The sequence below is a fragment of the Scomber scombrus genome, chromosome 12 (assembly GCF_963691925.1).
Source record: "Scomber scombrus chromosome 12, fScoSco1.1, whole genome shotgun sequence".
Lineage (NCBI taxonomy): Eukaryota > Metazoa > Chordata > Actinopteri > Scombriformes > Scombridae > Scomber > Scomber scombrus.
The window spans coordinates 18,628,085-18,654,728 of record NC_084981.1 but is presented as its reverse complement, the minus strand read 5'-3'; the positions used below and the strand labels follow the sequence as shown (position 1 = coordinate 18,654,728).

Genomic DNA, 26,644 nt, shown 5'->3' with positions numbered 1-26,644 from the left:
TAAGCTTCTCCAAATCTTCAATGGAGCAACCACATGTGGCAAGTTTTAATGAAAGACACATTTACACGACAACCTTGTACAACTCATCATTACACACTTTTTTTTTTTTTTTTAAAGAAAGTTATTTGGTCCAGCATACACCAGTTATTGTACACATATTACTCAGCCCAGTGTTAACATTACATGCACATACATACATACACACACCCTTCTGGCCCATCTGTGAAACTACATGTCAGTCCGCAGATATTCAACATCCTTTACAAACCAGAATCATATGAAGTGAAAAAGTTTGACCACTAAGACAGTTCAATTTTACTTTTGGTGCCTGATACGTTTATATTTTATACATTTAATCAGGAAAGACTGTGTTTAGTGGTACAACTCTTACATTATATGACCCTGGTGCTCACTATTTAGTTGCTGAGCTCGCAACAATAACAATAAGTCTAATTCTACTATTACTTGTACAGTGTTTTGTAGCACCTGAAAAGGTTATAGAAGTCCATTTAGGTATATTACTTTGATAAGTTAATATATTGTACAGCAGTTAGTTATGAAGCCCTGAGGTCAGCCATTTTAACATCTTTATCACATCTAAAGCTAATCACTTGTAATTATCTTTACTCGCTCTTCTGATAACTGTCTCACTCACTGGATATACACACACATGGACATCAGTGACGCACTGTACAGAGATGACACACTGGAACACACAGCACACCACATACATGGACGTCACCTTATACACTACTGCATTTCAGTACCACAAAATGACTGAATGTGAGGATGATTCATTTTTGTAATAATTCAAGGTTGATTTTGACAAGCAGTTCATGTTGCGGGGGATGGATGAAAGACAACTATTTCTGATCTTTCTTAGTGGTTGCACAGTATTTTTCCTCCCTCTCATCTGCCACTGTTTCCCCCCCAATGAATGAGAATTAGTAAAAGCTTGGAGCCATTCAGACATCTTTGAAATCTGTGAGAGGAGAAGTGGTAGAAAAATATGGAGAAAAATATCCACGCTGCTGTCGTGAGACCCATCAAAGTTTTCATATTGGTGATTGTATTTTGTTTTAAGGCTGTAGTTGGTGATGGGATGTTAAGCTGTCTGACTTCAGATGCAACCGCCCACCTCTTTTTCCTTCAACATCCAAACAAGGTTCCTACATAGTAGTTTACCCACGTAAACGAAAAAAACACTGGGATCTGCCATCACAAAACACATATTATCCAGACCTACTTATGTTTTTGAGATGTGTTAAGAAGCCATATTAGTGGAAAAGATGTTGAGGTGACTCCCAGTGGAACCACTCGGGTGAAATATCACTTGAAGCGAGTCATTACAGCAGTGGGACAAGGGCACCGGGCTGCATAAAATATATTCAGCATCTAAAAACTCTGCTGCAGAAGTGACAGATTTATTTCTCTACTCTATATTACTCACACCATGCAAGACAGGATTTTACCATAGTCAGTGTTTGGGCCTGTGGTTTAAAATCTATTCTAGTCATTCACATCAACACAACACTAAACTGCTGCAGTGAGAGGAGAAAATGAGAGGAAAAAGGCACTATATAAATATTTGATTCTTGGCTGATCAATAGAGAGGGCTGTACAGATTTTTTATTTCAGAGATCAACCTGAGAATTTAAAATTATGCTTTTGATCTATAGGGGCAGCGATACAACCCTCCTCTGAACAAAATAAACAAAAGCATCAAAGGGGAGGATCCTCAGCCTTTCTCTTCTGACAGATGATAAAAGGAGATGACGTGAAGCTGCGTAGCTCTTTATCTGCTCCTCTTTTCTCTCTCTCTCTCTCTCACACACTTGTATATAATTTGTTGCCAAGTAACCGTGGTGGCCTTGCAGATTCCCTGGTGCATAATTTCTTCTAATTTCTGGTCTGAGCCGAGCGATGTAAGCACTACAGAAAACCTCTGCGGATATCACACACATCATTGGCATCGCAAGGTGTGTGTGTGTGTCACACCTGCCTCAGCTGCAGATTAGACGCCCATTTACAAATGCAGCCTTCAATTTTCTACATGCTTTAAACACTTTAAAGGAATTGAAGGAAAAATTCACACCAGGATGCTCTTAACACAGTTATACCTGCTTCATCAATTTGTGATGCAGTCTGGGGGCTATTTTGCTTTGAAGAGCTGGGTTTTGCTTTTTCTGCTCTGGTCACTCTCCCACAACCTGCCTCGTCTATTTTTGCTTCACATAGTGATGCAGACTGCAACATGCCTGGAGGCTGCTGTGTGTTAAGGCCTTCTGAAGTCAGTCTGAGGAGATAATATGGCCTCTCTGCATTTCATATGGAGGATTTCTCCTTGGATGATTGTTGAATGTCGATGGAAGGGAATGGAGGCTTTTGCTTTTTGTATTAAAGGAAAAAACTTTTTAAAGAATTTACTGGTTAATCATTGATGCTTTCAACAACTTAAACATGTTTCATTATCAATTACCACTGAAACTGCTCTGGGAATAACCCGTTATTTATGGGAATAAGAAAAATATCTTTATTTTACATTTTCCTTAAATTGATTTAGTTGGTAAGTATCCACTCAGTATATATGGGTTCATAGTTGTTCATTTTCAAAAATGAACTCAGAAAATAAACAGAAAGCACTTATCTTTGCAGTTATATGTGTCAAAATGATATATTGACATATTAGTGCATATTAGTTTTGCCTTAAAAATAAAGTGTTACCAGAGTGCAAGGTACATTATCAAGAGCGGTTTTAAACATGTGCCAAGAGTGTTTAATTAGTGTAAATTTTTCCTTTAATTACCAACACAGGACACACAGTGTGCAGACTGAGGTGCACGATGGGTCTCTAACACGGCTACAGCTGTACTTCACTTCAGATCAGATGAGCCGATAAATATTTGCGTCATTAGTTGATATGAAATATTGTATTAAAAACAGGAGGTGCAAAACTACATGACATGATATGACAGAAGTGCTTCATAAAGGTTAACAGTGTTACTTAGAGATGAACAGGGGTTAGACACGTGACGACAGCACTCACACACACATGAACAGCGACAACAACAACAACGATGCTTTGGATTAGTGAAAAAGTTAAAAAAAAATCACAATCTTGAGTCTCAGTGACAGAGTGAACATGGATATACACTCAGTAATTTGTAAACAAAATATACACATACATACTGTACCTTATAATCTAAATCTACTGTGGAAACCTTTTTCTGTTTTGGTTATAGTCATTCATTTTCTATCATATTTGATTGGCATATTTTCATATAATCCATTTCATTTATCTATTTATATTTACAGAACTTATCTATTCATATTTTTCAGTATTTTTCTGAGAGCAGTGGGTTCTACCGTTGGGTTCAAACCAAAACTAAAAGGATATTCTAATAAACAAAGTGCAAGAGTCCTGCCAGCGAACCACTCAACTCAATCTGTATCTTACAGTAACGTGTATTCACACATCAAACCATGCTGATGGAGCAAGCACACATCAACACCTTTCACTTGAAATATCTTCATAACATTATTCCAGCATGACAGTAACATGTTAACTGCATCTTAAGCAAAGCAAACTGGTCTGATTAAAGCTACAGACAGCAGTGTGGTATACAAATGGTAATGGTAAGTGATTTTTTTTTCTGCAGATAAACGTTCGACTCTTCACTCACACTTCCACTGGCTGACTGAGAGACAGCAGGTCTGTTACTCTGCAAGAAAAAGGCTGCTATTAACAGTATCTGTGCTTCCATCTCTGAGGAAGAAGATGTTAGTTGACTAATTGTTTATTCTGAGCAGGTATTATTTCTTGGAAATGTTCTCATGAATTTTTGTAAAAGAGGTTGCAATGTTTTTAGGTTTTTTTTAAAGACAAAAACATCCAAATTTCCTGATTTCAATTTCTCGAATGTGAATATTTCCTTGTTTATTTAGCCCTCAGTGATAGTAAACATTTAAATAGATAGTAAATATGTTTGTATTGCTGACTGTTTATTAGGACAAAAGAAGACATTTCAAGACGTCATCTTGGGTTTTTCATTATTTTCTGACATTTTATAGACCAACCAAGTTGATTAATTTCAGAAAATAATCAACAGGTCAATCAATAATGAAAATATTAATTAGTTGCAGCCCTAATTTCACAGTTGTGTCATGTCAGACTTATGGCGTACCTGATGAGATTTGGGCACCAGTTTTAGAGCAAAGTGTGAGATGGAAAGTCATCGCACATCTGACAGCTCCAAAGTCTTGTAACCACATTAAGATTTGTTGCAACATTTGGTTTTCTGGGACATTTTATAAGACACCAATGGTTTAGTTTTTACTTCCTGGATCCAAATCTTGCTAAGCAATATTATTCAAACCTCTATCCATTGGCCAAGATTGTACTAGTTGCCTAGCAACACTGGCTTACTGTACATTCAGTCAAAGAGTTTTTGAACGTTTTCCCTGCAAAGCCAAAGTATAGTTAACTGCATAAGTGATGAAAGAGATTAATATTAGGAGTTTATCTGCTTATAAAAGAGTTGTTGGTGCAAAAGTTGGCTGCAGATTTAATTGCATTTTTTGTTATTTTCTGTTAACAAATCTGTCACCAAGTCCTTTTTTGTTCTTTTTTTGATTTTTGATTTAGATTTTTGAGTTGGTGGCACGCTGCTGCTTGTGGCTTTGAGTCACCTGACAGTCTTCCTCTAGCAAGTACAGTATGCAGCAACACAACAACACATCTGGGTCACAATAGCCTTACATTTACATCCTCAGCCTCGAAGTTGCGCAGAAAAGCAGTTCCACTTGCTAAATACATACACACAAACGGAAATTTTCAAACCCACCTGGAGCAGAAATCATCTTCACAAGAGAACATCACAATCCAGATTCTTTATGCATGCAGCGTGTGAACACACCATAGTCCTGGTTTACTAAGCTTTTGTTACAGGGTCGCAGGTGTTTTTTGCAGAGTGTAAATATCGAGCTACATGTAGCTTTTTTGTCTGACGAGTACATGGTTGAACACTCAAATATGACATTCAGGCTCATATCAATGATTTAACTCTTTGATAAGAGTTAAAAATTGAAGCTGACATCATTTATGAGTGGCATATTAATTTTTTCATTGTTGCTGCCTTCATCTCTGCATTTGGAATGGCTCCTGCTGACAAATCCTTAGTAAATCTGTGTTAAAAGTTGCAGTTGAGTCATGTGAACTGTCCCATGGCTCATAATTCTCTATTTTGTAGTGCAGTCGTGTGTTAATGAATATTTACAGTACCACAAAAAACAACTAGAGGGAGAGAGACATAGGCTTGGCACTGCTTCAGTATTATCACATAGACACAGACTGCAGAGTCTGTACAACCGTAATGAAGAGTGAGAACGTGTGTGTGTGTGTGTATGTGTGTATGTGTGTGTGTGTGTGTGTGACACGATTGTGTTTGTGTGTGTGTGTGTCTGCATGTGTGTTTGTGTGCATGTGTTGTGCACTCCTGCTGTCCTCCTCCTCATCCTTCCCCTCCTCTTCCTCATTGTGTGGGGGAACAGTCGTCTAGATCCAGCAGCTCTCTAACCAGTCTCTCGCCGAACTGCGCCCGGCTGTAGCGTTTGACTGTGTAGGCATCAGACATCTTGTAGAGGATGTATGCGTTGTTGATGGCGATGCTGATGCTCAACCAGAACACCTGCTGCCATGTCTTATTGGGCTTATGGAAGATAAAGTACCTGTAGGAGAAAAATAGACTTTCACTATTTTCACTATTTTGGCTATTTCAACTTTGGTGAGTCAATAAATAAAACTGAAAATGAAAAATAAAAGTTTTATGAGCAGCATCGCTGGAAACAAATGTTAAAAACTGGCTTATAGTCTTTGAATTTACCTTTATTTCCCAAGACTCTCTGGCGACCTGTCTAAGGGTTAATAAAACTGGAGCACCAGCACAACAACACATCTGGTCAGGTACAGCATGAGCAACTTTAAGTCCTCCTGTTTAACATTTATAAGCAGTCTTCAAATATTTAATATGTGGTTTATAACACAATCATTTAGTTGTAAGAAGGTATAAAGACATTTTTAAGTGTTATAAATATACAGTGTTTGTCAGCAATTGACAATTATTATTGATAATAATAATATAGATATTATTATCTGCTTAGACACCAGCTTCCACTTACAGGTGCCCACATGAGGTGTTATAGTTGTTAACAAAATCTATTTAAATATTAACTTATATCTGTGTACAACTACAATATAGTATGCTGTTATTAACTATTTGTATACTGCTTATGAATGCTAAATAAGGGGACTTAAAATTAAGTGTTACCATATCCGATAGTGACGTGCTGAATGTAGCTCAAACAGAGAGGTCATTAAGTCAACAAATTGACAAATTTCCTGTTAAAAAGGAATGTTTATCTAACATTTGCTTAAATTAAATCTCAAGTTTGCTAAAATATACCGAAATTTGCTGCTATTACGTAACATTTATATAAAGTCTCTTCTGTCTTTTTCAGTCTTTAATAATTCAACAAGAAATTCAACTGTTCATTAGTAAGAGAATAAATGTCATATTTCATATTTCAAATCTGACATATACTCATTTTAAAGGCAGAATACATCATGTTATGATGTCTCCCTAACATGTGACTGATTCAGGATTCACCATGAACCCAAATCAAGAAAGCAAATTAAACATTATGTTTTAATTGCGCTGCCTTGAATCAAGTGTGTTTTTGTACATACTTGCTGTACTTGTCGTCATATTTGCAGATGTAGCTGAGGTGAGCCGCAAACGCCTCGACAGCCAGAGGACATGGAATCTCTCCACTTTTTCTCTTAATGATCATACCTGTCAAAACAAACACAAACCACACACTGAAAGTGAGTTATACTTTCCACTGAAGAGACTCATTTTCTCTATTCTCAGTGGTCACCTGGCCATGGCAGAGGAGAAGAAGTGCCACATTATTACTTGTGTCTTTAGCTGCTCTCTTTGTGGTTTTGTCGCTGGAGTGCTGCTATGTTTAATGGGCCTTTTTCACGATGACACACATTTTGACTTGTCACAGTAAGGAAACACACAGGTGAAACTTTAATGATGGCTCTGTTCCATTTAAATCCCAGTGAGCCATGACAGTATGCCAGCATGCACTATACCAGGACCCTGGAAATGGCACACATAAATGGAATAATGCTGTTATTAATGTTATTAGTTACACAACAGTACAACTAATAACATTTCCTGATTAGTTTAATGCTCCACTTTTGGACTGTCAATGGTCTTTGCCTCAGATTTCTAATCTGGAATAACACAGTACTTCAAATGTCTCCATAACTATCTGCTAAAATCAGCTCCTGAATACATTTTGGATGGGAAATACCCCGAGCAGTTTCAGAATCAGGCTTTATTTTGCATTTGCAACACCTTGTTTAAATAGTTGTGGATGTGATTAAGACTTGTGCTGTGATGTAAACACGCTTGCTGATTGGTTTGTGTGTAACCAGGCTCAATCGATTCTTGAGTCTTATGGTTAAATATAAACTTGTGAGATGTAATCAAGGCTGAACACAGCTATATTTTTAATCATGCAATTGTTTATGTAAGGGATACAAATTAAATAAAAACATTGCCATGACACAATAGCTGCTGTTATACCATGTTGTTTACAGTATAGTAGCATAGTATAGTACAGTATAGTATAGTATAGTACCTTTTCTACATTACCATTGAGGAAGTGCAGAATACAGTGTACAATAATGGACATAACTAGGTGAGTGAATTTCTAACATCTCTCCAACCAAGGCTGCGTGCAGTCATCAGCTAATCCACAAGTGAGGGCCTTTTGTATACCTGCAAACTCTGAAAGCTTTAAATGACCACTTTAAGGTGCAATATAGAGTCTCCTCATACATTTCAGGCAGTGTTTGTAATGAAAAGCCCACAGGGAATTTCAAGTCTATTGCTTTACTACTGTTGCTGCTATTGGGAACGTACAGCCGAATCCAGGGCCAGACACTTTATAAAAGTCAGTGATCAGTGATCACTCTGCTATCGCTTGTATAAGAGACTCAAAACTACCCAAACACACACCTTCTTGGTTTTTAAAAGATGTGTTTAATGTTTAGATATAGAGATGTTTATGAATACTTTCACAATGCCTCCACAGCAGTTTGTAAAAAGCATGCTCCTTTAAAGTAATTTAGGATTAGTGGCAAGAATAATCCACAGTTGGCTCTTACGATCCAATGATGATGAGAAAGAAATGTTTTGTGGGTCAAAGCTCGATTATAAATTCTGCTGCTTTCAGAACTTTAAGAAATGCACAAGCATGACCAGAAAATCTAAATCAGATTACTATCTGAAAACTGTGTCAGAAAATCTTAATAATCCCTCTAAATGTTTATGAGGCAGCTGGATTTGCAAGAAAATCACGCGAGAATCCATCTTGTCAGGATTCAAGTTATAAGTTTGTGGTTCAGACCAGTCAGCATCCTGTGAGGATTCTCACGTGAACTCGCAAATCCAGCTACCTCACGAGGCCAGGCAGTGAAAGACAGATGGCTCACTTGTCTGCACTTTTCCAAACAGTTTACAAGGACAACTTCTCAGATGGTTCTGGGTAACAAACCAGCTGGCACGTCAGGTTAACGGTATTTTAGAAGCAAATGAAATCACTGTCCTGTTCCAGCTCTTCTTCAGGTTTCCCTGAACATATTATATAGTTGGTCTCTTTAATACACATTTTGTATCAGCTGGCTGTATTTTCACTGAGTGAAAATCCGGTCATTGCTTTAACTTCAGCAATGTGACACCTCGAGCTGGTTCACGAGAAGCTTCTTTTGCTTTTAGACCCATTTCAAAACAGGAAATCTGTTCTTAAAGCTACTGATCCAAACATATCCATGGGCCATACAACCTAAACCCCTTCCTATTAAAGGATGCAGCTGATATTACTGCTATTCCTATAGTGTACATCCTTAATTGCAGTCTACAGACAAATTCAATCCCAAAATGATAGAAGGCAGCCTTTGTGCTTCTGTTTTTAAAGGGTGGAGATCCTTTACATCTTAATAATTATACCTAATTAATACAGGAACTATCATTGATTGTCTGATGATGATTTAGCCTCTGGGGCAACAGCCAATATTTTGAGAAGGGTCTACCTACAGTCTTACAGACCTACACGACAAACTCACTGGCTGAATTATTAGACTGGCCATCACTAAGTCTAAGCACGCAACTTCATTTGTATATTTTTGTGTATGAGGCCATGTTGGGTTAACTCCCCTCTTATATATATATGTAACTTCCTGACACAGTCTTCAGCTTTGTTCCACCAGGTGGCTTCATTACTAGGTTTCAAGGGTTTCCACTGAGCTGAGGGAAAAAGCTTTCTCCTACTTTGCCCCCTGTACTTATAATAATCTGCAGAGTATTCTACATTTTAATAATCTAGTCCCTTTGGAAAAAATGTGAAGCCATGTTAAAAGTCAGTGTATCTTTTTTATTCCTACTCAAACTGCTGTCTTGGCCAGGTCTCCCTCAGAAAAGAGATTTCAATCTTTAGGGACTACGTGGATAAATAAAGGTTAAATAAAATAAATAGAAAGAAACAAACACTGCAGACCCTCAACTGAGTTTAAAACTGAAACAAAACTGTTAAATTGAGAATTGATTATGCTGTAAGAGGAAATGGATTATCATGGATTAGAAGCTCTTACTGATTTTTCCTTGACATGAATGCTTAACAATGTGCCAATTCCACCTGATGGTAACTACTATGCAGACTGTGGCTAATCTTCTTTTCACTGAAAATCACTGATTTCTGAGATTTCAAATGAATTACTTTTCTAATTTTATGACAAATTTCAGACAGTTATGCAATTCTGGTTTCAGTCAAAATGTTTCTATTACGTAAGTTCAGGTCGCATCAGAGCAGCGTGTACCTTGTTTTGTTGGGGGGTAAGCATTGGTGAGGAACCTGAAGTGTCCCTTGTTGTACCAGCTGATCAGTGACATGCTGCCCTTCATCATCACTCGTGATAGACCACGCTGCGCCGGTGTGGAGCCGCAGACCAGCATGTTCTGGGGTAAACCTGTGCAGTCGCTCTTCCTGGTGCTCAGCAGACCACAGCAGAAGATATCTGCAGAGGGACAAAGGACAAAGACGTATTTTCTCTCTGTTCTGCACCCAGATGTAACTCTTGATACATTCATTTTGCTTTTCGTTCATTCTGGTTTGAACTAAAACTTACAGAACAAACTAATGGAGACTGTTTATGTCTTTTCTTCTTATTCATATATTTCCAACCTTTTCATTTTCTTTATTTCTTAAATGGGTGAGCAAAAATGAAACTTTTGGCTGGCTGGCTGCTGGTTTATTAATGTTCACAATTTGGAGAAGGATTTCTCTCTGTGTAGAGCATGTGTGTGCGTGTGTCTGTGTGTGTGCAGGGTAATTAATTCAGCTAATTAATCCGGCATGATGGATTTGAAAGAAAAATGCCGGACAATGCCTTCACGAGCACAGAGTTTTTCTTGGCTGAATGCCTCATGTTAGCTTTACCCAATTAGGATGACAAAATATTGATTATATCTCCGGACTTGTTTTTCCTTTCTTGCCGTTCTGCAGCTCTGCCCGACTCAGTTTAAAATTGCTCTTCTGTTATTGTTTAGTGAAAGAGCACTTGTGATAAGGGGAATGTAGAAACTTTTTTTTCCAAGTTGTGCTGATGGTATCATCAAAGGAGCCCAATCTGTTAAACTGACTATTTATTCTCTGCTTTCACTGATTCACTCGTTCTTTAAGCTTGTTTGATATGGTGACATTGTCCCACATCTGCTGTTATTACAAAAAAAGGAAAGAGGTCATTGAGGAGAATTCAAATGTGACTCACCCTATCACAATAGGACAATGCTTTCATAACTAGAAGATTGCTTTGGCATAACGAGCATGAAAATCAGAGCTGCTTGAAAGGTGGATGGTCAGCACAGAATATCATGATTTCCTCCAAAATATCAGACATGCAGAAAGAGTTATATTTGTAAGTTATTCATTTCTAGTGGCTGGATGTTAAATGGTGTTTCTGAGCAAATGCCCACTTGAAATTCATTGATTTTTTTGAGGCGTGACCTGGCTAAACACTCCCTACAGGATCTCTCATGATTTATTGTGACAATAAACAGTCTATTGTAGTGCATCCCGGGGCTGTTATGGTCGATGTGGGTTGGTAAGCAAAAAAACCATCCATTTAGTCTGAGAGTCAGTTCTAAAATGTGTTTTCTTACATAAGAAAAAAAAGGGGTGTCATTATTCTTCTTCTTTCCAGTCCTGTTTCTCCTTCTTTTAAGAAATATTTGGAAACATGACAGAATGATGCAGGGTTTGTGCTTTTAGTGTAAACTCAGTTATCCTTCAGCTTCCTTGAAACACATTGATGTACATAGGGATGAGATGCCACACTAGTAGCAAATTTGTTTTACTAAAAGACTAAACGACTGCTTAAAGTTCTATTTCTTTAAGATATTACATATAATTTAAAAAAATCCAAGTTTACAACTGAGAAAGGTAGAAGTTACTACATAAACACACATATAAGCAAAGTCTACCTGCATGTACATTAAGTAAAGATTATTACAGAGGCATGCTTGTGCTTTAGTGTATTTACATGCAGTTATATTTCACTTCACTTGTATGGACAGATGAAGAAAGTAAATGGAGCGTTCTAGCCGCACAATGTAGTGCTGTGGAGTCTCATTTAAAAGTGAAATGCAACAGATCACAATCTTCATCTGTGCTATTTAGCCTGTGGATGTTATCATCACACCATAATTGAAATAAATAAACAAACAAAAATTGACGAGAGCGGTGGGAGTGGTGAGATGAGGAGAGAGATTACAAGCAGTAATACAAAAGCAGAGAGAAGAGACATAGGAGGAGTGCGGAGAAGCAGGAGAGACACGATGAAATACGAACAAGAGGAAGAAAAGGTGTTTTTCTTAGATAGAAAGATACAATATGTGCTGCCGCAGCTTGCTTGTGTACCTTGTTTGCTGAACTCGGTGAAGAGGCTGAGGCTGGTGATGGACGGCCCGGTGAAGATGATGGTGTTCCTGCCAGAGATGTTCTGGCAGAGCTGCTTGGCCACGAGGCTGTGAAGCTGAGGCTTGTTCTTCAGAGTGGCCAGACCGTCGGTACCCTGGCCCTCCTTCAGATGGACTGAGATCTGCAGAGTCGGGAGGGGGGGGGGGGCAAATTCTCACATTTGAGAAGCTGGAACCAGAGATTTTCTTGTATATTTGCTTAAGGAATGACTGAAACAATTAATAATTTATCAATATATATATATATATATCAATATCGTTTGACTAATTGATCAATCCACTTATTGTTGCAACTCTATTGTATGAGATGTCATAAATGTCAATATGCCAATTACATGGTAAAACATCTGGTGTGTAAAGACAACATTTTGGTCTGATGTATCAGTTGCTGCTGAGATATGCGGCTCTGGATAAAGACAGGCTGACCTGGTTCTTCTCTCAGCTCAACTCACTCAAAAACTCCATATAAATATAAAAAAGAGCTCGGCTGGCAAAGAAATCCATTACCAAATACACACAAACATGCACAATTTATTAAAGTCCAGTATCCCTCTCGCACTAACCTTTCTGCTGTTGTTCACGAACTGAGCAGCATTAGCTTGATTAACCCACAACTACGTCAGACCTGTGGCTATTACACTAAGTGGTTAGTCCATGCATCTGTGTATCCGTGTGTGTGTTGCCTTGGCTAATGGATTCGCATTGATTCACTCCATTAACTCGTTTTATTTCTTTGATTTTTTTTTCTTCCTCTTGACACAACTCATTGAGAGAGAAGATCTCGGTGCAGACACACATCAGCGCACAACGGACTGGTAAAGACTGAGTGACTGCGAAATAGCCACTGTCAGTGTGAATGTTAACGCTTATTTGTTTGGATGAGTTAATGGAATATGGCTTTCAATGATAGAGTCTGTGATATTTCTTGTTTTACAAAAGAGGTTTTGGATTAAAAGCAAAGCATCATAAATAGTTTATTATTTAACTAACTGATAAATTATTGTACTAGTCTGTTTTTCTATTTGATATGAAACACTTATAACTACTAGAAGGAAAATAGGCAAATTCTGATTAAAATTCTGATGGCTCCTCTTCTCACTAATGTAATTCTGGACTACATCCAGGCTAAAGATGGAAACGCTCCTCCTGCAGTCCTGTGCTTAAGATCTATCTATTTATGGACTCTGTCCAGTGAAAAGCCCTTTACAATGTTCTTTACAGTGTTGTATTGTTGCATTGCTGTACCTCATTTCTCCACAAGCCTGTTTGTCCTTGGGCTGCTCAGTGAGAAAAGCTGAGAAATTGCTAAAATATTTTACTGACCTTCTTTCTTTAGTTTGTTTCTGGTTCCGTGCCAGTTATATACACTGTTACCAGCTACCAGTTATCAGCTACCTGTGACAATGACATGTGTGAGATACAGGTAGTTTATAGCACCAGAGAGGAAATGGGTTGCTGAGTCTCAGCAGGGAGGCTCGATCAGAGCTAACAGCAATTGATTATATTGTTTTAACATTGGTTACAGCCCACAGCAGCCCATGCAACTAATACATTGTCAAGAAAACCCGGCAACACTACAATACACAAAATGTCTTCGTGCTCTTGTAGCTCTGATTGTGTGGAGACCAATTTAACTAAAAGAGCCAGAGAAAGTGGACATTTTTTTAACACATGAAGGCATTTTAGACTTTCTTCACTTCTTCAAAGGGCTGTTTGAAGGCTAAAACTTTTATTTATTTTAGGGTTATGGTTAAAGTAGGGTTTAGGTCAAGTTTGGGGGAAGACAAGGGGTTAGACATGTCATTGTAATGACTGACGGGTCGTAATAAACACAAGTTTACTTTGTGCTTTAACCATTTTCCATCAAAGGAATAGTCCATATGAAAACAGTGATGTGTCAGGGTTATCCTGAGTAACAGGGACACTGTTTTTGGAAGACATGCTAGTGTTGAAATGTTTATGCAGTTACATTTAGTGAGAAACTCAAATGGAATTCTGTTCCCTTCACATAAAAATCTCAGAGAAAGATATTTGAAAACCTGGACAAATTAAACTGAAATGGTAAATTGACTGCATTCATATAGCGCCTTTCTAGATTTCCAACCACACAGTGCTTTAAACTACATGCAAACATTCACCCATTCACATTCACACACTGATGGACCAGCCTATGGGAATAATTTGGGGTTCAGTATCTTGCCTAAGGACTCTTCTGATGCAATTCTGATGCTGGCCGTTTACAATGTGGACTAGAGGAGCTGGAGATCGAACCACAGATCTACCAATTAATGGACGACCCCCTCTCCCTTTGAGCCACAGCCAGTCCAGATACCACTGAAGGTAAGTGTATTATGTCTTTTTAAGTATACCATCGTGCACATTTTTGTGTGTGCCCACATGTGTGTGGGTGGCTGGATGGAAGACCAGCACAATATCTATTTTCTGATTAAAAAACATGTTAACAACCTGCATTCTGGAGCAAATTTCGTGCCATCACTTACAGTTTTGCCATCCTGTAGCAAAAATTCTGTCAAGTTTAGAGGTTTTCTCAGGCACTTGTCACCAATTTAAGAATACAAAATAAATACTGCAGCCTCTTACAGTTTTGGAGTTGTTTTTTTTTCTCTGTAATGACCTCTATAATGGTGAGTGTTAGCCAGGTCTGACAGTCCTGCAGTGCTGGGCCTGAGTCAAACAGTGGTGTTATATAAGTAACTGGCGTAGGAGTGGAAGGTTATGTTAAGGGCAAGGTTGTTAGTGAACAGAGCAGCTCTGTCTGCCTCAGATGTGACAACACAGATCCGATCCTGACTCAGAAGCTGCTCCACTCTGAAACAGCATCAAAGGGAGATCCTGACAACCAATATTTCTGCCCAGAAGGTGTTTCAGTTTGATTGTTTCTTAAAATCAAACTTTTCTGCATGAAATATTCGCAATTAATTTATGAAAAGTGATTTTCTTCTCTGCTGTGTCGACACATAATTGGCTGAATGCAAAATGATGCAACGTTAACAACCTGAGAATAACATTCGAAATAGGGTGAAGATCAAAGTCTCATCAGATTTTCTTGCATTTCTGAAGCAAAATATTTAACTATTGCTATAAAATTAGAAAGCAGCACATTTACATAACTTCACAAGCAAACTTAAGCTCCCATCTTTCTTCACTCTTTCTTGCATCACTAAAAATCAGACCAGACGATTGTGATTGTGATTGCTGCTTTCTTTTATCTTTCTTTCTGTTCACAAGCTCCTACTAAGCTGAGTGTTGCTGCTACCTGACAGATGAATCCTGTGGAGGTGCACTGTCGGACCCAGAGACTGAACTTCCGTTTCTTCCTCTTCCTCAGTTCTCTTTCCGTACAGGTAGTGATGAAGACCGGGTCTTCGTCTATCAAGGGTTCATGAAGAACCTGCAACATACAGGCGAGGTTACTGTAAATGTGAGTTTGTCAGAGCTGATTTTTATATAATAGTATCACAAGAAAAGTACAAAACGTGTTACTGGAAATAAAGCTGACCTGAAAAAGCGAGGGATAAGAGGAAGGTTAGGTATGATGTAACATTACAGATACGGGTTATAGAGAGAAGGCAGCCAATCGAACATCTTCACAAGCTGTGTATGTGTTTATGTTTGATATCATAGAGAGAGAAAAACACTTATAAGCAGAAACACTCTGTACCTTTCAGAAAAATGCATTCTCTGTTGTCAGCTTCACACCCTCCCCATTATTTCAGTAGATGTTTTGTCCTTTATGAATACATTTCTATTATATCTCCTAAAGATGTATTTGTTCTTTCTCTCTTTTCCAAAAACTAAGCTAGAAAAACCAAATGAACGAAGTGCATACGGTCATTTCATGTTCTGTGCTTGACTGTTCTAACTGAAGACCAAACCCCTACACAAAATATAGACAGAATTAAAAAAAATATATATAAGAAACATAGATGGCATGAAATTGGAAAAAAATAAATGCTAAAAAGAACCATTAAGAGAAACACACAAAGCAAATACTTTCAAACTCTTTCTTAGACAATTACACTGGCATGATATACCTCAAACCTGAGGTTTTCGAGAGATGCTTTCAACCACATAACAAATATTTGCATTTCAAATTTCTCTCAGTTCTTCTTTCCTCTGGTGTCTCCGGTGTCTCCCCTGCCTCCTCCTCCTCCTCCTCCTCCTCCCCCTCCTCCACCTCCATCATGATTTGACTGAAGCAGATATGAGCGCTGACCAACAGCTCTCTCTTGCTCTAGGACCAAAAGCAACAAGCTATTTCCCAGTCAAATTATGGAGCTATGGATCATACAAGCAGAAAAATTAATGAGGCTATCTAGCCTTTGGTTGGATGACATCACCCAAAACCATAATGGCCTTTTAAGAAATATCTCATCCTGTAGTCGCCACACATTGACAGAGCAAAAGCTACTGCAGCATGCTTCTTTGCATGTTGTGCAGAATAATTGACCAAATATTTTTTCCATTTTAATAGCTGAAAAATACGTGGTTACATTATTTGTTTGTGAACGCAAATAAAATAAAAAAAAAAAAAGAGAAAATCCATCTATCCACTTTCTGCCTTGCAGTGGACACTCTGTAAAGACTGCAACAAAATGCTCTCAAAAGATTTTACACTTGCAAATCAATACAAAGCAGTGTCAACAGATCGTCTTAGCGACTGCAAAACTGCCAGACTGACACTGAAAATCTGATGCATCACTGTCAGTAGAAGCTGAATTTAACCTGCTTATATTCAGCCCTGATATTATTCTCACATTAGCGCTGATATTCACACAGCATCATGTTGACTGATTCTCGGTGGCAGACAAATCCAGGTCACACACAGAAACTCATTGTTAAGAAATATCTCATATTTTAATGTTTTTGTCCTTTTGTTCATCTCTTAAACATTCAAATAGATATTCAAGTATTTTTCAATTAATTAATTTGCTGATAAAAAAAAATCAAGTTGACTATTTTGATAATTGAACTTGTCATTTATCATTACAGCCTCTCAGAAATGATATATATATATATATATATATATATATATATATATATATATATATATATATATATATATATATATATATATAATATATATAATATAATTTGCTAGTTTTCCTTGTTTTCAGACTACTACTGGCTGCACAAAACAAGCAATATGAATATGTCACTGAAGGTTTTTGGTTTTGTGATTGCACTATTTTAAAAGATTTTATGCACCAAAATTAGAATATTTGAATAACTGATTGAGAAACTAATCAAAAGATGAATTGATTAGTTGCAGGCCTAACTCAGACTGGTATATCAACTTCCTTCCTGCCTTCTTTCCCTCTGAGTCAGTTGTTATTAAATGGGTAGATTACTTTTGTGCTGTCTGTGGAGCAACAGTCTCAGTCTGTGCCACTCTCACTATCTGGGTCCTCTCTCTGCCCCTGGCACAGAAATCTAACAGATAAAACAAAGTGGCCTAGATACACATGTACCCCGTCACTGCTAATGACACGCACGCATGCACGCACGCGCGCGCACGCACACACACACACACACACGATCTGCCCTCGTTGTTTCACTTTAGTCATTTTTAGATTTAAGTAGATAAAGAGCTTTAGTGTGAAACTGTAGTTCACCAAAGCACGAGGAAACAAGTTTGTCGACATTTACATATTATACTCTAAAATGAAGTGATGTGATATAAATCTGGAGTTGCTGTTACAAGCCTGTATTCTCAAATACATCAGAGTTTTGGCCCATGTACTGTAGAACCACCAAAAGCATTTTAATCAACTACTTCCCATAAATGAACCATTAATTTTTGAGAGCTAAATCGCAGCTGCAGAATATGAACATGTAGGCCCTAATGAAGTGGAACTAAATAAAACAGTTCAAATCTGAAATTGTATTATTTTGTTTGACTTTTATGTAAACAATTTCCCTGTGTCATTTCTCTTTTATAACCCTGGAGTGAAAATGAGTTGAACTGACAGTCGAGAGCATATGGATTGCTTTATTTGAGGTCTGCATATTGCAACAATCTTCTATTAATTAGAAGCGTTTAATATATGATTTTAATCAGGTTGAATAAACAGTAAACAGTGATTGCTCCTGCCATCACTTACAGATAATACAGTAATCAAATTGAATAGGAGCATCACACTGATTTGATTTAAATAGACTTCAATCAGTTGTTTATTCACTGCTTCTTTCAAATCTGCTGCTCAGCTATTCATCTACAGAGAAAAAATGTTGAATAAACTCCAGCACACCCAAAATAGAGTAGCAAAGCTGGCGCTCCACTGCCCCAGTTGCATTAATGTAGATCTAATGCATACAGAGCAACTGAAAACGAGTTGCAGTGAGAAAGTCTTCTGGAGGGTAAGAAAGTCTTCTGGAGGTTGAATCTATTAAAACTGAGTGCTTTGCCCGAGTGATTGCTGTGCAGACTCTTTTCAGACTGGGACTCCTCTGTGTGGGAATCAGTTGTTTGCCCTATACCTAAGAGAAACAATGCTTTACATTTTTATTTTACAAAGTTGAATATATTAGTTACTGTATTGAAACTATGTGTCTATAAAATGAATATACAGAAGTCAAATGCTTTTGAACTTCCTCAAACAGCAGCTACACTGCTAACCAGACAGCTAAGAATACATTACCACAAACACACCCAATATTGTGTTAAATATGTTGACTTAAAGGCTTTTCATAATTGTGTCAGTTTGTTCATAGACCATGAGTCCTAGACCTATGAGTTGTTTCATACTTCACTTTTCCTGGTACATTTAAGACTCAATTTTATGTCAACTTGACCTGGTAATTGGAAGCAAATGACATGTTATGATTTCTCTGAGTTCTACACTGTGCTATTAATTATATGCATCAGCTATTTCATGCTTAACATTTTTCTTGATATGTTAAAACTAAACTGTATGTCCAATTATAGATATTAAATTGATACAATGCATGCATTACATTAATGTCAATTGTGCTGAGAGTTTGCTGTGGTGTCAGCTTGTTTAAAACTGATGCTGCAGCTGTTGTATCAGTTTTGTCAAACCGGTGAATAGCGATGAATAAATGAATAAGACAGCACCCATAGCAGTCTGCACGCATTATAAGAGACTGTAGGGAAATCTTGCACACACCTGTGTCTGTGAAGGTCTGAAGGTGCAGCTAAATGACTGCTGCAGTGAGTCCAGGAAGGGCTGGATCTTGTACAGGCCCTGGTTGCTTCCTTGTGACGGCCGGAAAGCCACGATGTGGAAGTACTTAAGGATCTTCTCAAAGCGTGCCTGGCTCATCTTCAAAGCGATGCTCCGGTTGCTGAAGAAGCCTGAGCTCCAAATGCTGAGCACCGACTCACAGCGGTGCACACTGGTGGAGGTGACGAAGCCCAGGAATGCCTTCATCTCCTGGGCCGTGACGGGGCGCCAGCCCTCGTCCAAGCCGAAGCGCTCCTGGAACTTCTTGGCGTACATGTTAGTCTGGGTGACCATGTTTTGGATGCAGTTGTCTGGGACGAAGAGCTGGAAGAAGTCTAGAGCTGTGGCGGTGACCGGCATCTTCTGAGCAGGGCCTGGATGAAGATGGGGGAGAAAAAGAGCTAAACATTATGATGGAGGAAAATAGACAGATTGACAGAAAGTGAGTCCCATATGGCCTAACTCACAGACACAACTGTCACTTAATACCAGTTTTTTTTTTTTTAACTTTGGCACCAGGCCTTCATTTTGAGTGACTGCTGAATAAAAGGTTTGTGTTTTGACACTGTAAGACAGGATGGACGCTGAATTAGTGGAGCTGTCACTGTCTGTGTAGGAAGCGTACATCTGTTGCTTTACATAAGACACTGTTGATGAGAGGAACCAGTAACAGAGAGAACGTCACAACTTTAAGAACATACTACTTTCACATTTAATCTCTGCACTTCTTCATCACACACAGCAGCTTTTGGTGTGAATGTCAAAAGCCCAGGGCAACAGTTACAAAGTTTACACAACATGACAGCCACCACACTGTGATGCTTGTCACAGCGAGGCGTTTCCATGCTTGCGGAAAGTTCAGTGTCTCGTTGCTTTAGCGTTATGGCAGGCAATTAGCCAAAAATCGTGTTCTGATGGAGTGGAGTCAGACGTCAGCCGTGAATGAAAGGCCTATAAAGCCATACTGTCAGGAAAGCATCAGCCGATATGAAAATGTTTGAATGGGAAACTTTTATTTTTTTGCCAAATAATAGATGAAATCTGTCAGTCTTCTCAACCAACAAGGCTTAAACTTAAAACTAAAACTTTTCTTTACTTCTTCCTGTAGTTAACTGGCATTTACCTCCCATTTAAAGGCTCTCTGTCTCTAAATAGGTAGGTAGCATTGATGCCACACAGTCAGTACATAATGCAGTGACTGGACTGATGTGATCGCTCTTGTAATTAGAGATTTTCTCTGCGGTTGTTGGGAAACGTGAGCAGGAATGTGAATGTCGAGCGGAACAACTTGAGGCTCAATTGAACAGCACCATCTCATTATCTCTGAACAAGGTTTTCACTCTCTCTCTCTATTCCGTCTCTGCTCCTGAGTTGCCGGCTGCAACTAAAATAATGAAGAACTTTAGCCTCAGTCTTTTGATGTTAAGTCAAAGATAACATGCACAACACTGGAACTTAGATGGTGATCTGTCAAAGCAACATGTGGGCAGGGACATGACAGGAAGGAAAAAAAGATGGCGCAGCATAAACGCGCCCACACAGCTGATGCTTGTGGCCAAGGCAGCAAGAAGTGGCCAGCGTTTGCCTCAAAATCCACTCATTTGCATTCCATTAGACTTGAAAGCTGAATGAAAAATTCAGCGTGACTTCCTTGGAGAGAGCCACTCCTCCCTAAAAACATCAGACGTTCAGATGGAAGGTCCAAAATGACCCACCTCAGCTCACCTCAGGAGTATGACAAAAAATACAACCTGAGAAAGGACACACATTTTTACAGATAATAACACTGTTTCATCTACTGCTGAGCAAATATGCCACTCGTCCATTTAAAAAAAAATACATCCCTGCCAGCTGATTTTCAGTCCAGCCTATATCATTCTGCTAGAACTAAATCAAACATTTACATAACCGCAGGCTGTTAATATAATCTGATATTCGTTCGTAGGCTTTAAAAAAATGAATTTCCCACATCACTCATTACCAAGCTCCGCCTGTGTTGCACATACAGACAGACATATAATCCCCCATGATTATCAGCTGTTGTTGTATTTCTATTGTCGAGGGACAAACATCTGCCTGTTTTTATAGCCGGGGATTTACTATAAGAATGAGAGATTACTGTGTATTTGGAGTGGATAAACTCTCAGCTTGGTTTTCAATGGAAATTACAGACTCAGAGTTTGATTTGTGACTGTTTTGACTGAAAGGATCTATGACTGAAATTACAATCACAATATGAATATGAATGATTTTCTGATGTCAGTATATATTAAGGATGCATATGAAATCTTATGTAGAACAAAAACATGAAATGACTCATATTGTTTGTTTTTAATGACCTTTTGAAGGGATATTTTTTCAATATCAGTCCCATTTTCTTAACAGTACTGGGCTGATTTAATATTTAATATTCTGTTGTAAAGATGATCATAATTTTTTTTTTTGCTAACTTGGTCCCAAAAGCCTGGAAAAGAAAGCAGGATGGATTGTTAACAGTAGCTAAATTAGCAGTGATTTATGAACTTTGTTGTAGACATGGAGGTCTGAAAATTTGGTTGTAAAAATAGCCTTTTTGTTACTTTTGTAATATTGTTTGAAATTGTAAATGCTGCATTCTGGATAAGCCTTCTATGATTGTGTGGTGTCTTGTAAGCCAAACAAACCAAATAAAAAGGATGAGTATGTTATGATTCATATATGGTTCACTTTGTGTGTGTCTGTGTGTTTTTTCCACAGAGCTCTGTGATGGTATGATGTGATATATTTGAGGTATAGAGAAAAAGACGACATTGACAGTCAGAGATACAGGGTCAGACATGCAGATAAACTGACATATGGAGAGTAGCAGTAATCCGTCAGAGGCACTACGCAAAATAAATTAATAAATAGCTCTTTAATTCCTTTCAACGTCACGATAAGGTGGTTATATAATCTGAGATGTGGCTATATGCTTCATAATCATCGGCGTGGCCCTTTGCCAACCCCCCTCACCTTGCACGAGAAACAATCTCACGCTGACATGAAGATGACATATCACCTATAAAGCCGACCTTGGATAAACCACCTTTTTATGCAAGCCAAAAACCCAGCGTGGTTTCACAACTTCTGGTTCAAAAACCAAGAGGGAGTACAGTAACTGTCAACAAGCCCCAAACACAAACTGGTAGGCATCTTTGAGAGTTTGCATGACATGTTGACTCAATGTTTTCTGACGGTGGCTGATTATTTATGTAGAGGGTGCAGAGTCTCTGAGGAATGAAGCTGTCATATCAACGCTGTGTCTGTGTCAGCACTGTCAAAGCCAGACAGTCAGACACACAGACAGTCAAATGTGCTGGGAGTCAGGCAGGTGACAAAGAGACAACCAGGCAGATGGACAGACAGACAGATCCAGACACCTGAATACTGATAAAAAATATCACTGACTATATTTCCACTGAGTCCACCACAGGCAGACTTAGTGGAAACCTCATCTAGCTTAAGCTACCACTGAATCTTTGGAGAAACATGCTTATAAGACACAGGATGCAGTCAGTCTTTAATGTTCAGGCTGATAAAATCAGAGTACGGTCTTGGCTACTTGAGGTCTGAAGTGTGATTATGTTCTCTGGCAGTCCTGCATCTATCCAACCAGGCAGCTCCTACTCATCCTAACCCTGATGCAGGATGGCTGGGCCACACTCACGCTGGCTGCGCTTGTGCAAACAGACACTAGCTATATTTTAACGAACATGCTGTGCCAGACTAGACAAAGCAGACAGACACACCTGCTGCTTCCTTAGTTTAAGTAAACAGAGTCAACACAGTCAAACAGAGCAGGACAAAGCGAGATGTGGAAGCGCAGAACATCCTGTAACCTTTTTTTCTCTCCTCTCATGGTACCCTAAATCAGAGTAGATTGGTTAAGCTTATTTTGAATAAGTCAAAGAGGCACCGCTCAATATTTTGTCCCTATCTCACAAAGCAGGATTACACAAAGTTAGCTGGATAAGTGGGCGGAGTAAAACCTGGAAAACATTCAAATCTGGAGCAAGAACAGAAGTAAACAGAGATGTTCCAGTTTTTGTTTGGTGTCCTGTTTACTCAGTAATCCTTCATTGTGAGACAGGACTCTGCTGCCACAGATTTTATTTTAGGCACCATACAGCCTCTACAGTAGTTGTTAAAAATCGTTAAAAACTTACATCTCATGATCTTCTTTTAAATTCTTAAGCAGTACATTTAGCTAGCGTTATAAGAACAGCATATAGTCAACACAGTTTTCTTGGGTTTGTGCTTTTATTCACACATGTATAGAAGGCTCCTGTGTGTGTGAGCAGACTGGGGCTCGGTCCATATCTGCTACAGCCATATGCTGGTTCACCTCCAAGGGTGCAACAGTGCAACATGCCACAGCAGACGCAGCGATACAGCATGGCTTTCCCAAAAAATGCTTTGGCTTCAGCTGAAGAGAGGAGAACAGATCCAAATGAAGCCTGACAGAAGGAGAGAGGAGCAGCACTACCAAACCAACCCCTCCTCCTCCTCCTCCTCCTCACCAGTTCCCTGATGCATACTGTACTTACTGGTAGATAAATGGATAAAATTTGCTTAGAAAACAGTGCCAGCTTGGTACAAGTTGGCAAGCAGGGTGGTTTAAACACTGAGAGAACAATTTGTGGGATGGTGGCTTTGGGCATTTATCATGTGGGAAAAAGAAAGACTGAAAGAGAAAGAGCAGTGTGGGTGATGTTTAACTGTCGCAATTCACACACATACATGTCTCTGCTTGGCACACACACATATATTTTAACATAAAATGTGAGACTAAAATCATGATCTTGACCTTATGTCTCATGCCAATACAGTTCAGTTAATTAACTTGGTGCAGGAGTACAAAAGGCTACGAGTGCATGTATTCTACATGCATTCACTATATGTATTGTGTAGTGTGTGTGTGTGTGTGTGTGTGTGTGTGTGTGTGTGTGTGTGTGTGTGTGTGTGTGTGTGTGTGTGTGTGTGTGTATAGGCATGCAAGAGACATGCTGTTTCTGTAAATTAAACAGCATGTCTCTGCATTGCCCTGAAACATGAGCACGCACACAAACACACACACACACACACACACACACACACACACACACACACACACACACACACACACACACAAGACACCATGTGTGCCACAGTATCAAAGGGGTAAGCGTTTTCCATTAACTTAATACAGCAATTAACGATGCAGTGTCATGCTTCTCCTTGCCCCCCCCCAAACACACACACACACACACACACACACACACACACACACACACACACACACACACACACAAGGGAAATGCATGTATAGTCAAACAAACATCCAGTTGTACCACAGCAATAGCCTTTTGTTTTTCTGGTGTGGCTCCGGATGCAGAACCACAGAGATGGCCTGCCTGACCTGAAAACCATGAACGTGAACTGCACTATTTCCTGTCAGTTTGCATCCAATCACCTCATCACACAAAAATGACCTTATTCATCCTGTCATGCATCACGTCTCACCGTATGTCTCTTTGTAAGGCGGCACCGTGACATCCTGCAGGGTCTCCGTCCAGCCCTCCTCCCCCGCCTGGCTACGGGACAGAGAGCCCGGAGGACCGGCTCCGGTGCTGCCACCTCCAGCTCCCCCGCTGTGCCCGCTCTCCTTATCGCCCCGTTTTTGTTGGTGATGTTGGTGGTGGTGGTGATGGAGGTGGTGATGGTGCTCCTCCTCGCCTACTTCGGCTATGCAGTTGTCTGAGTCAGAGTCTCCGGAGGTGCTGTAGAAGGGATTGTCGCTGCTGTCATCCCCGGACTCGCCGAACACGTCGTCGGATATCTGCAGGCTCTCGTACCGGGAGCGGGCCGCTTCCAGGAGAGACAGCGCCTTCCGCCCGCACTCCGCCATCTCTCTCTGTAGTGGTGGTGATGATGCTGCTACTCCCCTCTTTTTTCCTCCCTCTTTCTCACCCTTCCGCTACGGCTTCAGCGGCGTGCAAGTGGTCACGATCTTAGAGGAAGGAGGAAGTGTTTGCCTTTAACGTAGCGGCTACACTTTCCCCCCTATGTCGGATAGATTAATTATGATCTCCTCCTGCCCTCCAGGCTCGGGATGCGGAGCCCGGCGGTGAGCAGCGTGTGGATCCGGGGAGAGCTGTCCGCTTCAAGGGTACTGAAATATATCCGCCCCCTGCTCTGCCTACAGCGCTGCGCACTGGGCGAAAAAATGATCAATAGTTATGGCACAGCATCCGGGTTGAGACCAGAGATTTCACCACACTGGGAGCACGGAGAGAGTAGTGGCTGCTGCTGCATCACCTGACACAACAGCCCTGCCCTGCCATCCAATGAGATGCTTTTAATCATCCAAAATCAGAGAGGAACGGCTGATCAGTGAAATAAGAGTACAAAAAATCAAAGTTAATATCAATAGAAGGTTAATATTAGGATGAAACACACATTTTTATGATTAATGGAAAGAACTGATGAAAATGAAATGTAGGGTATCCTGATGACTCATAATAGTAAGTATGATGAGTAACTCCTGCCAAACCCCCAAATAGCTTTCCTGTCCAAAAATAAAATAAAACAGAGCAGATGATCAACAAAAACCACAAATGTGGTGATCTAGGATAAACTGGTGGGCATTATGGAGTCTCCTGGCCCTGTTATTATTATTATTATTATGTTATTACATAATGTTGGCAATTTTGTGACATCTGAATGTTCAAACCATCACATGGTCAGTGTCCAGATGGAATGAGTCATCTATACGCCACAAAAGGCACTGATTTGTCTTTCTTTTAGTCACTATCTTCCTTTCTTCATATTTCAAAAATAGCATGTCCAACAGGCGTTTAAAAACTCATTTAAGTTCAGGGGTACCATACAGCCAAATTGAATCTCAAATAGGCCGGACCAGTACAGCCACTGCATAAAACATAAATAATGTGTATTATATAATATATATTATAATTTTACTATAATAAACCATCTATTTACAAAACAGATTAACAAAATGGATTTCAAAAGAAAAATGAGTGAAAATTCAACAATATTAGGTCAATATTAGGGTTTCTTACAGATTTTTTTGCACAGAAGCTGCTGATTGACAACATTTTGCACAATGTTCAGTATATAAATGGTTTAAGTATGACCACAATATGTATTCATTGTTTTTTCAGAGAATGGAAAAGCCTCTGAATCAGCATTTTAAATGAAGTAGGTTCCTCACAGTATTGCTGGGGCTATTAATTACTCCTGTCAACCCTCCAAATAGCTTTGCTGCTCTTTCACGAAATCATTTTCTGTCCAAAATGAAATAAAATAAAT

The 26,644-nt window shown here is 39.2% G+C and overlaps 1 protein-coding gene across 1 annotated transcript; it reads right to left on the bottom strand.

Annotated features, from left to right (window-relative positions):
- On the bottom strand, positions 1 to 25,485 carry pgbd5 (piggyBac transposable element derived 5). The gene is made up of 7 exons (XM_062431103.1): positions 24,836 to 25,485; positions 19,259 to 19,689; positions 15,385 to 15,519; positions 12,049 to 12,229; positions 9,950 to 10,147; positions 6,746 to 6,851; positions 1 to 5,727 (listed from the first exon to the last, which is right to left on the bottom strand). The coding sequence occupies exons 1-7, from the start codon at positions 25,218 to 25,220 to the stop codon at positions 5,532 to 5,534; spliced, it is 1,632 nt and encodes a 543-aa protein (XP_062287087.1). The 5' UTR covers positions 25,221 to 25,485; the 3' UTR covers positions 1 to 5,531.
- Positions 25,486 to 26,644: the final 1,159 nt, after the last annotated feature.